Genomic DNA, 14,256 nt, shown 5'->3' with positions numbered 1-14,256 from the left:
CCGGGTTCAAGCAATTCTCCTGCCTCAACCTCCCGAGTAGCTGGGATTACAGGCATACGCTACCACACCCAGCTAATTTTATATTTTTAGTAGAGACGGGGTTTCTCCATGTTGGTCAGACTGGCCTCGAACTCCTGACCTCAGGTGATTCACCTGCCTCGGCCTTCCAAAGTGCTGGGATTACAGGTGTGAGCCGCTGTGCTAGGCCCATGATCCCATTTCTATAAAACATATGCTGGAATAAAATCTGGGGCTGGGCGCAGTGGCTCACACCTGTAATTCCAGCACTTTGGGAGGCTGAGGAGGGTGGATCACCTGAGGACAGGAGTTTGAAACATAGCAAAACCCTGTCTCTACTAAAAATACAAAAATTAGTCGGATGTGATGGCCGGCACCTGTAATCCCAGCTACTTGGGAGGCTGAGGCAGGAGAATCACCTCCGGGAGGCAGAGGTTGCAGTAAGCCGAGATTGTGCCATTGCACTCCAGCCTGGGCAACAAGAGCGAAACTCCGTGTCTAAAAATAAAATAAAATAAAATAAAATCTGGAAGGCCATAGGAAAATATTACTAGTGGTTATCTCTGGCGATGAGATTGTGGGTATGGTGACCAAATGATTTTTGTACAAACTGGGAGACTTTTGAGAATGAAAGCAAACACTATTAACAATTACCTTCACTAATAGACGAAAATAGGACTGTAAAATGTAAACGAGGGTGCATGGTCACCCTAATTGAGACCTTAATTGAGACCATTTTTTGTGTGTGATTTTGTATTTTCCTTTCTTTCTCCCTTTTTTCTTAAGTAGTTATTATTTTTTGAGACAGAGTCTCGCTGTGTTGCCCAGGCTGGAGTACAGTGGCACTATCTCTGCCCACTGCAACCTCCCCAACTGGGGTTCAAGCAATTCTTGTGCTTCAGCCTCCCAAGTAGCTGGGATTACAGGCACACACTACCACACCTGGTTAATTTTTTTGTATTTTTATTAGAGATGGGGTTTCGCCATGTTGGCCAGGGTGGTCTCGAACTCCCTGCCTCAAGTGCCTGAGATCTGCCTGCCTCAGCCTCCCAAAATGCTAGGATTACAGGCATGAGCCACCATGCCTGACCCCTCCCTTTTTCCCTTTTACAACAACTATGTATCATTTGTTTAAGTAAAAATGAAGGGAGAGAAGAATGGGGAAAAAAATGAGTCCTTCAATATAGCTTCAGTTGAATAAGGAGCCTATGTGAGTGAACACAGTGAAAGAAATACAAATGGAAATGGGGATTTTAGGGACAGAAGAGACCAGATGGTAGCTTATGTAACCAGTTACCATCTCCAGAAATCTGCTTACTGTTTCTGGGTTGACGTACTTCAGATCTTGGTGTTTCCCTGACACGGTTGGCAGCGCACATACCTAGAAATACACAGGAGCCGAAATAACAGCAAGTATTCCACACCCAAGTTTGAGATCAAAGACCCTTATTTTGTCCTTCTTTCCAAGTGACCCTTAAAACCCCAGAGGCCTTCAAAAAAATCAATGTCTCTATTAAGTGCATATACACCAAGTCCATTTCTAAGAACTGATCCTAAAGAAGAAATCAAGGATATGTACGAAGTTTTAGATTTCTCTACAAACATGTTCATCTTGGTATCATTCATAAGAAAAAATTGTAAAACTAAGTATCTTACAAGAAGGGATTTATGAAGAAATTATGAGTAGCCAAAAAAAAAAAAAGAAATAATATGGAGCTATTAAAATGAAATGGGCTGGGCATGGTGGCTCATGCCTGTAACCTCCGTGCTTTGGGAAGCCAAGGAGAGAGAGGATTTCTTTTTTTTTCTTTTTCTTTTTTTTTTTGAGACGGAGTCTCGCTCTGTCACCCAGGCTGGCGTGCAGTGGCGCGATCTCGGCTCACTGTAAGCTCCGCCTCCCGGGTTCACGCCATTCTCCTGCTTCAGCCTCTCCCAGTAGCTGGGACTACAGGCGCCCGCCACCACGCCCAGCTAATTTTTTGTATTTTTAGTAGAGACAGGGTTTCACCGTGGTCTCGATCTCCTGACCTCGTGATCCGCCCGCCTCGGCCTCCCGAAGTGCTGGGATTACAAGCGTGAGCCACCGCGCCTGGCGAGAGAGGATTTCTTGAGGCCAGGAGCTCGAGGCTGAAGTGAGCTATGATCATGCCAATCTACTCCAGCCTGGGCAACAGAGCAAGACCTTGAATCTTAAAAAAAAGAAAGAATGAAGCATAACTGCTTATTAATATGAAAAAAGATGCTCCTGATATAATTATTAAATGAGAGGAAAAACAACAGATAACAAAACAATATAAACTATTTTTGTAGAAAAGCAAAAACTGTATTTGTATATGTGTTTGTGAAAACACAGAAAAAAAATCTGTAAGAATATGTACCTTCTGCAATTACACAAACAGTAGGGGGGAAAAAAGAGTACATACTAAGCAATATTACACTGGTTAATAAAGTTTGGGATAAATTTCTTCATTTTCTACTTTTTCTGTAACAACCAAGTATTATTTACATAATTTTAAAATATGTTTTTAAACAGAAAAAAGGTAAAAAGTCTCATACTTTCCCCTCTGTTCTGGATCTTCCCAGAAGAATAAGAAATACTTTCTCTCTGGAAAGGCTTAGGGCCTGGATCTACCACTAGAGCACTGTCAGGTTATCAAAGAGTACTCAGTGAGGATGCATATTTACACCAGGCATTCTCTGCAAACAGAGAAGATTCAGATCCAAAATGACTCACTGAAATACAGGATGGGTGTAGCCAAACTCACCTTGGAAAAATCACCAATCAGGTGCCCCTGGTTAGAATCTTCCTCCAGCATCTGAGTGATATTAATGTCACACAGAGAGACTGTCTTCTTTAAACGTAAGCCCTGAAGATGACAAGATTCCCACCGCACACCCAGTCCTCATGTTAAAGGTTTAAAAACCAGTGGATGGAGTGGGCCATGGTGGCGCATACCTGTAATCCTAGCTACTTGGGAGGCTGAGGTAGGAGGATCGCTTGAGCCCAGGAGGCCAAGGCTATAGTGAGCTACGATCACACTGCTGCACTCCACCCTGGGAGACAGAGTGAGACTCCATTTATTTATTTATTATTTTTAATAATAAATATTGAGGCTGCAGTGAGTCAACATCATGCCACTGCAATCCAGCCTGGGTGACAGAGTGAGACACCATTTCAGGGGAAAATAAATAAATAAATAAATAAGTTGATTTTATAAAATATCCAGATATTTAGAATTTTAATTTTTTCTTTTATTATTATTTTTTATTAGAGATGGGGTCATGCTATATTGACCAGGCTGGTCTTGAACTTCTGGCCTTAAGTGATCCTCCCATCTGTTTAGAATTTTTTTAAAGTTGGGGAGGGTAAAGGACAAAGGCTAAGTTTTTCACAAGTTGCTTTCCACAAAACCAACCTGCTATATGATGTTGTTTCTGTCAGACTGCTTGTAAAACAGCAGTAAAATATCCATACCAAAGTTCCCTTGTATTCTTTCAGATCTTAAGAAAAAGGGTTTGGAAGACAGTATGATGAAAACATTTCTCTTTTTTTTTTTTTTTTTTTTTTTGAGATGGAGTCTTGCTCTGTCGCCCAGGCTGGAGTGCAGTGGCACAATCTTGGCTCACTGCAACCTCCACCTCCCGGGTTCAAGCGATTCTCCTGCCTCAGCCTCCCGAGTAGCCGGGACTACAGGCACATGCTGCCACGCCCAGCTGATTTCTTGTATTTTAGTAGATACGGGGTTTCACCGTGTTGCCCAGTCTGGTCTTGAACTCCTGAGCTCAGGCAATCCGCCCGCCTCGGCCTCCCAAAGTGCTAGGATTATAGGCGTGAGCCACTGCACCCGGCCTATGACAACATTTCTAAAAGTACAATATAGATATACTTTATATATCTATGTTATATAAATATTTTATATATATATGTATATTTCACATGTGGATACAGATGTAGAAAAGACAGAAAGATGGAAAGAACAAAGAGGAAAAAGTAAAAGTAAAGAGGAAGAAGACAAAAAAGGCATAATAAAACAATCCTCATACCAGAAAAGCAAAGACATGAGATAGAAGATGAACAAGATTTTCATCTTAAAAAGTTCTTACCTTCCTGAGCTTTCCTTGGCCAGAAAAATACTTTTTTTTAACTTTATCTGGTATTGTGTTGTCCTTGAATTTTTCCACCTGCTTCAGTCTTGGCCTGTTCAAGTTCTCTGGCATCGAGGGGGAGCGATATAGGCCGCTTCTGCTCACCTGTTTGGGAATATTAAAACCCTAGTTCTTACTCCTCCAAGTGTGTCTGCAGACCTGCAGCAACAACATCTCCCAGGAGCTTCTTTGAAATGCAGATTTCCAGATGTTAGGCCACACCTCAAACCTACTGAATTAAAATCTGCATTTTAACAAGATGCCCAGGTGATTTCTCAAGTTTGAGAAGCCCTGGGTAGGCAACCTGTCTTCCTAGGCCTGTTAACATCTTTCTACCTGGACTGCATGATATTCCATCTCCACGACGTCTTAACTAGCCAAACCAAATTCTGCAGCTGACTGTCTTAGATGCACCAGTTCTTCTAACAGAAAGCAAACACAAGCTCAGTCCCTCCAGTTATGTGACCAAAAAAAAAAAAAACCAAAAAACATAAGTCCATTTTGTCTCTGGGATCCTAGGACACTGACAATCAGGATTTAAGGACCTCAGCAAACCTAAAGATGAAAAGCCAAGAAGAAAAATAGCAAAAGAAGCATCATGCAAGAAAAAAGGACACACTAAAATCAAATAGCATGATGACCATTATAGGATGGATACTATGAAACCCATCAGGGAAAAAAAAATGGCTCAAATGTCATGAAGAACTAGCCTTGAGAATTGCTTACACAGGAACAGATTAAAGTATAAGAGGATAGACTGTTGTTTATTTGAAAGGCATGGTTTGGGTGCTATATTCAGAGTCAAGGGTCTATCAAATGACCTCTGATAACACCTTCCAACTAATCCACAATTCTAGCCTCTGTTGCCACGTACTTTGAGATCTCTACCTCTCACCTAGAAAATAGCAAAAACTCCCTCTCTAAACACTTATCCACTACCTGTTATGGACTGATTTAGGAGGGGGGCTATAATAGGAGAGCCATAACTGGAAGGCAGCTTGATGATCAGTGGTTTCTGGAAGAAGAAAATAAGAATAACATTTTGCTTTATGACAACTATGGATATTATGTTGTTTATCACACACATGGTCCTATCTCTTATTCGTGGTACCAGCTGATGGTACAGTCCACATTATACGTACCAATATTCTATACCTTTCCCCTTAGACTCCTTCCAAACATCGTCCTATGTCTCCATCCACCCTACCCCCCAGACACTAATGATTGGACCACATTGCTGGTTGAACACATCTATTTAGTGGTCTAGAATAGGCAAAATAATCTAGGCCAATCAGGTTCCCTCTCTTGGTAACCTAGCTTGAAAGATGGAGAAATAATTAGGCAGTAGCAGGAGCCAAAGCCCAAAAGGAAGAAGCCAAGAGATACAGTCAAGGCCACGAAGCCAGTGATGCATGAATGGATCAACCAAAGGTAGGGTAGGAAAGGAGGTGTGGTGAGGCACTGAGGAGTAGGGTGCCTGGTCTCCATGACAGACAGGACTTCATATAACTTCAATTTTCCTGAGAAGGCAGGGGAAAGCTAGATGAGGATTTCAAAAGGGGCTTCTCTAGAACACACCATAATAATTATGCTAACAGCCATATTACTATGAGTTTGGAATTAATTAGCTAATTGAAACTTTTTTTTTTTTTTGAGATAGGGTCTCGCTCTGTCACCCTGGTTGGAGTGCAGTGGCACAATCTTAACTCACTGCAACCTCTGCCTCTCAGGCTCAAGCGATCCTCCCAACTCAGCCTCCTGAGTAACTGGGACTACAGGTGTGCATAACTATGCCCAGCCAATTTCTGTATTTTTTGTAGAGACGGGATTTTACCATGTTGCCCAGGGTGGTCCCGAACTCCCGGGCTTAAGTGATCCATCCGCCTTGGCCTCCCAAAGTGCTGGGTTTACAGGCATGAGCCACCACGCCCAGTCTGTATCCATTTTTAAGCATTGTATCTAATACATTTTTGCTCAACTCAAGGTCACAAAAATTGTCTCCGTTTTCTTTGGATTTTTTTTTTTTTTTTTTTTTTGAGACAGAGTCTCACTCTGTCGCCCAGGCTGGGGTGCAGTGGCATGATCTCGGCTCACTGCAACCTCTGCCTCCCAGGTTCAAGTGATTCTCCTTGCCTCAGCCTCTGGAGTAGCTGGCATTACAGGTGCCGACCACCATGCTCGGCTGATTTTTTTTTTTTTTTTTTTTTTTTTTTGAGATGGAGTCTAGCTCTGTCACCCAGGCTGGAGTGCAGTGGCACGATCTCGGCTCATTGCAACCTCCACCTCCCAGGTTTCAGCGATTCTCCTGCCTCAGCCTCCTGAGTAGCTGGGATTACAGGCGCCTGCCACCACACCCAGCTAATTTTTGTATTTTTAGTAGAGACGGGGTTTCACCGTGTTGGTCAGGCTGGTGTCGAACTCCTGACCTCATGATCCATCTGCCTCGGCCTCCCAAAGTGCTGGGATTACAAGTGTGAGCCACCATGCCCAACCACTCAGCTAATTTTTTTTTTTTTTTTTTTTGAGACAGAGTCTTGCTCTGTCACCCAGGCTGGAGTGCAGTGGCGCAACCTCGGTGCACTGCAAGCTCTGCCTCTTGGGTTCATGCCATTCTCCTGCCTCAGCCTCCCGAGTAGCTGGGACTACAAGCACCCACCACCAGGCCCAGCTAATATTTTGTATTTTTAGTACAGATGGGGTTTCACCATCTTAGCCAGGATGGTCTCGATCTCCTGACCTCATGATCTGCCCGCCTCGGCCCTCCAAAGTGCTGGGATTACAGGCATGAGCCACCGTGCCCGGCCCTGCTCAGCTAATTTTCATATTTTTAGTAGAGATGGGGTTTCACCATGCTGGTCAGGCTGGTCTCGAACTCCTGACCTCAGGTGATCCACCAGCCTCGGCCTCCCAAAGTGCTGGGATTACAGGCATGAGCCACCGTGCCAGGCCTTTCTTCGGATGCTTTATGGTTTAAAGTTTTAGATTTGGAGCTATGATCCATTTTGTGTTAATATATGATGTAGGGTATGGGTTAAAGTACTTTTATCTTTTAACATGTGGATTTCCAATTGCTCCAGCACAATTTGTTAAAAAGACTGTACTTTCTCCATTTGATTATTTTGTATCTTGGCTGAATTATCAATTACATATATGCATAGGTCTATTTCTCAAATCTCTATTCTCTTGTGCCAGTGTTTTAGGTTTCTGGTAGCTAATATAGTGATAATTAAGGTGATTAACATCTTCATATAGTCCAAGGACAAGATGTCAAAAATAAATGATAGCAGAAAACTACTTTCACAAACAGAAACTGCTTTGTCAGTGGCCGGGCATGGTAGCTCACACCTGTAATCCTAACTTTGAGAGGTCAAGGTGATTCCGAATCGCTTGAGTCCAGTAGTTCAAAACCAGCTTGGGCAACATGGTGAAACCTTGTCTCTACAAAAAATACAATAATTAGCCAGATGTGGTAGCGTGCAACTGTAGTCCCAGCTACTTGGGAGGCTGAAGTGGAAGGATCGATTGAGCCCAGGAGGTTGAGGCTGCAGTGAGTTGTGATCGTGCCACTGCATTCCAGCCTGGGTGATAGTGCAAGACCCTGTCTTTTCTCAAAAAAAAAAAAGGAAAGAGCAAGCTACTTCTTTCCTATATACTTATATGAAAATAAATGTCAACTGATTGCAAAGAATATAAGTGCTAGGTCATGGAGAGTTGATGAAGACGGTACTTTAGTTCTGTCTAGCTAGTTACAAGTTTCCCAGTTCCCAGAAGCTGGTGTGGGAAGATCCCAGGATCATCTGGCTTAGATAGCATTCAACATCTACCCATTTTCAATCTTTAAGGAATCACTAGGGAGTTTCCAAATATGGGAGTTTTTAAACACTGAGAAAGCCAAAAAGAAGGGAGGGAAACTTACTAGATTCAACCTGCAGATTCTATTAAAAGGCTTAATTAAATAATTATTATTTTATAAGCTGAATTGAATAATTATTATTTTATAAACTGGCCTGCACACTCTTGAGTACACATAAGCCAACCCGGCTTCTGTCTGCACCACTCTTCTGCTCTTGTCAAGGCTATCAACAGCCTTCATGTTGCAGCATCTGACAGTCACTTCTCTAGCCACATTATCTTTCTGAACCTCATGTCGGCTTCCATTAAGTTAGCTACTCCATTTTTGATGGCTTTAATGGCACCTCCTACTCTTTTATTTTTATTTATTTATTTATTTATTTATTTATTTATTTTTGACATGGAGTCTCCCTCTGGAACCCAGGCTGGAGTGCAGTGGCACGATCTCAGCTCACTGCAACCTCTACCTCCTGAGTTCAAGTGATTCCCCTGCCTCAGCCTCTCAAGTAATTGGGATTACAGGCGTGCACCACCACCCCCGGCTAATTTTTGTATTTTTATTTATTTTATTTTTTTGAGACAGAGTCTGGCTGTGTTGCCCAGTCTAGAGCAAAATGGCACGATCTCAGCTCACTGCAACCTCTGCCCGCTAGGTTCAAGTGATTCTCCTGTCTCAGCCTCCTGAGTAGCTGGGATCACAAACGTGCGCCATCATGCCTGGCTAATTTTGTGTTTTTATCTTATTATTATTATTATTAATTTTTTTTTTTGAGATGGAGTCTTGCTCTTTCACCCAGGCTGGAGTGCAGTGGTGCGATCTCGGCTCACTGCAAGCTCTGCCTCCCAGGTTCACGCCATTCTCCTGCCTCATTCCCCCGAGTAGCTGGGACTACAGGCGCCCGCCACCACGCCAGGCTAATTTTTTTGTATTTTTAGTAGAGACGGGGTTTCACCATGTTAGCCAGGATGGTCTTGATCTCCTGACCTCGGGATTCGCCTGCCTCAGCCTGCCAAAGTGCTGGGATTACAGGCATGAGCCACCGCGCCCGGCCATTATTATTATTTTTTAATGTTGTATTTTTAGTAGAGACAGGGTTCACCGTGTTGGCCACACTGGTCTTGAACTCCTGACCTCAAGTGATCCGACCACCTCAGCCTCCCAAAGTGCTAGGATTATAGGCATGAGCCACTGCGCCCGGCCTAGTTCTTTATTTCTAGTACAGGCAGCCCCATACACTAGAAGAACTATGATGTTTCTACCTCTGTGCCCTCTCCTCTGTTCCTTCTCAATTTTCTTTGTTAGGCCTCCTTACCTATCAAACCTCTAATAGATGTTGGATTCATCAGGGCTAGGCCCTAGCCCTTTTCTCTTTTATCTCCTCTCTCTAGCCATAGGTAATTTCTTCTACCTATGAATTTAAATTTTCACTCTAAGCTAATGATTCCCAAATTTCTATCTTTAGTCAAGTCCTCTGCTCTGACTTCAGAACTTCCAAATTCACATTTGGAAGCTTGATACGTTTTGAGTACCTACTAGGTGACATAGCAATGAACACAAAAGTAAAAGAGACAAAGAAGTAGACTAATAAATATACTCTGTACTTTTTCACACAGTGATAAATGGCATAAATCAAAACAAGGAAGGATGAAAAGAAAAACACAGGGGTTGGGAAGTCTGTCAGGAAAGGTCCTTATAAGACATATGCACAGAGATGAGACTGAAATGAGGAAGAAAATCATGCATTGCCTTGGGGAAGAAAGTTCTAGGATGAAGGAACAACAAATGCAACGGCTCTAGGTGAGAACAACAAGGCAGCCAGTGAACAACAAGTCAGCCACATTTAGTATGGTACCTTTTTTTTTTTTCTTGAGACAGGGTCTCACTCTCTCATCCAGGCTGGAGTGCAGTGGCATGATCACAGCTCACTGCAACCTCGACAACCCAGGCTCAAGTGATCCTTCCACCTCAGCCTCCCAAGTAGCTGGAACTACAGGCTTGCACCACCACACCTTGCATTTTTTTTTTTTTTTTTCATAGAGACAAGGTCTCTCTTTGTTGCCCAGGCTGGTTGTGAACTCCTGGGCTTGAATGTCCTCTTGCCTTAGCCTCCCAAAGTGCTGGGATTACAGACATGAGCCACCACACCCAGTGATACCATTTTTAGAAACCTCAAAAACTAATTTAAACAATACTATACACCAACCAGACCTAACAGACACCTAGAGAACACTCTACCCAACAACCATAGAATACACATTCTTCTCCAGTACACATGGCACATTCTCACAATAGACAATATGCTTGAAAATAAGCCTTGCCAGCCGCAGTGGCTCACACTTGTAATCCTAGCACTTTGGGAGGCTGAGGCGGGCAGATCACCAGGTCAAGAGATCGAGACTATCCTGGCCAACATGGTGAAATCCTGTCTCTACCAAAAATACAAAAATTAGCTGGGCGTGGTGGCACATGCCTGTAGTCCCAGCTACTCAGGGGGTTGAGGCAGGAGAATCGCTTGAACTTGGGAGGCGGAAGTTGCAGTGAGCTTAGATAGTGCCACTGCACTCCAGCCTGGTGACAGAGCAAGACTCCCTCTAAAAAAATAAAATAAAATAAAATAAAATAAGCCTCAATAAATTTAAAAAGATTTTGAAATCACACAAAATATGTTCTCTGACCACAATGGAATAAAATTAGAAATCAGTTATCAGAAAAAATCTGGAAAATTCACAAATTTATGAAAATTAAATAGGCCAGGTGTGATGGCTCACTCCTGTAATCCCAGCACTTTGGGAGGCTGAGGCGGGCGGATCACCTGAGGTCAGGAGTTCAAGACCAGCCTGGCCATCATGGTGAAACCCCATCTCTACAAAAATTAGCTGGGCGTGGTGGCGGGTGCCTGTAGTCCCAGCTACTCGGGAGGCTGAGGCAGGAGAATCGCCTGAACCTGGGAGGCGCAGGTTGCAGTGAGCCAAGATCACACCACTGCACTCCAGCCTAGGTTACAGAGGGAGACTCTGTCTGGGAAAAAAAAAAAAAAAAAAAAAAAAGGCCAGGCGCAGTGGCTCATCCCTGTAATTCCAGCACTTTGGGAGGCTGAGGCGGGAAGATCGCTTAAGGTTAGGAGTTCGAGACCAGCCTGGCCAACAGAATGAAACCCCATCTCTACTAAAAATACAAAAATTAGCCAGGCGTGGTAGCGTATGCCTGTAATCCCAACTACTTGGGAGGCTGAGGCAGGAGAATTGCTTGAACCCAGGGGGCAGAGGTTGCAGTGAGCCAAGGATCACACCACTGCCCTCCAGCCTGGGGGACAGAGCAAGACTCCGTCTCAAAAAAAAAAAAAAAAAAGAAAGAAAAGAAAAAGAAAATTAAATAACACACTTGTTAATAACCAATGGGTCAATGAAGAAATCATAGGAAAATCAGAAAATACTTTGAGATGAATGAAAATGAAGACACAACATACCAAATCTTAAGGGATGCAGCTAAAGTATGCTTAGAAAAAAATTTATAGCTATAAGTACCTATAATAAAAAAGATCTCAAATCAATTACCTAAACTCCCACCTAAGAGGAAACTAAATCCAAAGCAACCAGAAGGAAGGAAATAAAAAAGATTAGAGCGGAATTTAAGAGAACAGAAAAACAATAGAACCAAAAGTTGGTTCTTTGAAAAGATCAGCAAAAATTGACAAACTTTTAGCCTGAACAATTAAAAAAAAGTCTCAAGTTAACAAAATCAGAAATGGAAAGTGGGACATTACTACCAACCTTACAGAAATAAAAAGGATCATGAGGAAATATTAGTGAATAACTGTGTGCCAACAAATGAGACCACTTAGATGAAATGGACTAATTCCTAACAAGACAAAAACTACTGAAACTAGCCAGGTGCAGTGGTGTGCACCTGTAGTCTTAGCTTCTCAGGAGGCGGAGGTGGAAGGATTGCTGGAGCACACCGGAGTTCAAGGCGACATAGTGAGGCACCGCCCCAACTCTAATTAACAAAACAAAAGACTGAAACCATGACCAGGTAGAATGTATCCTAGAAATGCAAGGTTGATTTAACATCTGAAAATCAGCCACCATACCCCACCATATCAATAAAATAAAGGACAAAAACCATATGATTACTCATCTCTGCACATTGTGAGGCTGAGGCGGGTGGGTTGCTTGAGCTCAGGAGTCTAAGACCAGCCTGGGCAACATGGTAAAACCCTGTCTCTACAAAAATACAAAAATTAGCTGGGTATGGTGGTGCATGCCTGTAGTCCCAGCTACTTGGGAGGCTGAGGCAGGAGGATAGTTTGTGCTCAGGAGGTTGAGGCTGCAGTGAGCCGTGATTGTGCTACTGTAGTCCATTCTAGGCAACAGTGAGACTCTGTCTCAAAAAAAAAAAATTGATAGATTAATAGACAGAAAACTAATAAGCATATAGATGTGTTCAACAATATAAATAAACTGGACCTACTTGACATATATAGAATATTCTACTCAAGAATAGAGACTATACATTTTCTAAGTTACACTAAACATTTACCAAGATGTTCTGAGTCATATTCTGGGCCATAAAAACCAATCTCAATGCACCTAAAAGGATTTAAGTCATATAAAATACATTCTTGACAATCAAATTAAATTAGAAATCAATAACAGAAAGGTCCTCAAATATTAGATCCTCAAAAAGTCCTCAAATATTTGCAAATAACTAAATAACAAGCTTCTAAGTAACCCCTACATCAAAAAAGAAACCAAAAAAGGAAATTGGAAAGTATTTTGAACTGAATAAAACTGAAAATGCAACATATCAAAATTTGTGAGATGCAGCTAAAGTACTAAATATCCTTATTTAAAAAGGTCTCAAATCAATGACCTTAGCTTCAACCTTAACTAAAACATGAAGATCAAATTAAACTCAAAGTATCCAAAGATTAGAGTGCAAAATCAATGGAATAGAAAACAGAACAACAATGGAGAAAGTCAATAAAACCAAAAGATTATTTTTTTAAAAGATCAGTGCTGATAAATCTCTACCCAGACTTATCAGGAATAAGACAGAGGACACATATAACCAATATCAGGAATGAGAGACATCATTATGGATTCTACAGACACTAACACGCTAATAAGGAAGTATTTTTAACAATTTTATGCCACTATATTTGACAACCCAATTAAAATGGACAAATTCCTTCAAAGACACAAACTACCAAACTCACACAAAAAGAAACAGATAACCTGAGTAGTTCCTATCTATAAAGTAAGTTGAATTTGTTAAAAACATTCCCACAAAGAAAACTCTAGGCCCAGGTGGCTTCACTGGTGAATCGTGCCAAACATCTAAAAGAGAAATAAAACCAATTCTATATAAACTCTTCCAGAAAATTGAAAAAAAGAGGGAATTATTTGCAAATCATTTCATGATGCTAGCATTACACTGATACCAATACCAAAACATTACCATGAAAGGCCAAAACACTGAAGATCAATATCTCTCATGAACATAGAGGTACACACACAAAAAAAAAAAAAAAAAAAAAAAATTTTTTTTTTATTTGAGATGGAGTCTCGCTCTGTCGCCCAGGCTGGAGTGCAGTGGTGCTATCTCAGCTCACTGCAACCTCCGCCTCCTGAATTCAAGTGTTTCTACTGCCTCAGTATCCCAAGTAGCTGGAATTACAGGTGTGCACCACCACGCCCAGCTAATTTTTGTATTTTTAGTACAGACGGGGTCTCACCATGTTAGCCAAGCTGGCCTGGAGCTCCTGACCTCAAGTGATCTACCTGCCTTGGCCTCCCAAAGTGCTGGAAAATACAGGTGTGAGCCACTGTGCCCGGCCTTTTTGTTGAGACGGAGTCTCGCTCTGTCTCCCAGGATGGAGTGCAGTGGCATGATCTCAGCTCACCGCAACCTCTGCCTCCCTGATTCAAGCGATTCTCCTGCCTCAGCCTCTCGAGTAGCTGGTACTACAGGTGTGTGCCACCATGCCCGGCTAGTTTTTGTATTTTTTTGTAGAGACGGGGGTTCCACCATGTTAGCCAGGCTGGTCTCCATCTCCTGACCTCGAGTGATCCACCTGCCTCAGCCTCCCAAAGTGCTGGGATTACAGGCATGAGCCACTGTGCTCGGCCGATGTAAAAATTATCAGGCCGGGCGCGGTGGCTCATGCCTGTAATCCCAGCACTTTGGGAGACCGAGACAGGCGGATCACCTGAGGTCGGGAGTTCAAGACCAGCCTG

The 14,256-nt window shown here is 42.5% G+C and overlaps 1 protein-coding gene across 1 annotated transcript in view; it reads right to left on the bottom strand.

Moving 5' to 3' along the window:
* CDC25C (cell division cycle 25C) overlaps positions 1–14,256 on the bottom strand; it is a 56,901-nt gene that overhangs the window by 2,897 nt on the left and 39,748 nt on the right. Inside the window, exons 8-10 of the mRNA XM_030828631.1 lie at positions 4,123–4,269; positions 2,784–2,885; positions 1,337–1,399 (exon numbers count right to left, since the gene is read on the bottom strand). Of these exons, the coding sequence (XP_030684491.1) occupies positions 1,337–1,399; positions 2,784–2,885; positions 4,123–4,269 (312 nt within the window). The remainder of the gene's footprint in view (positions 1–1,336; positions 1,400–2,783; positions 2,886–4,122; positions 4,270–14,256) is intronic.

The sequence above is a fragment of the Nomascus leucogenys genome, chromosome 2 (assembly GCF_006542625.1).
Source record: "Nomascus leucogenys isolate Asia chromosome 2, Asia_NLE_v1, whole genome shotgun sequence".
NCBI classification, from domain to species: domain Eukaryota; kingdom Metazoa; phylum Chordata; class Mammalia; order Primates; family Hylobatidae; genus Nomascus; species Nomascus leucogenys.
The sequence above is the reverse complement of the archived record's forward strand: the minus strand, read 5'-3'. Positions and strand labels throughout refer to the sequence as shown.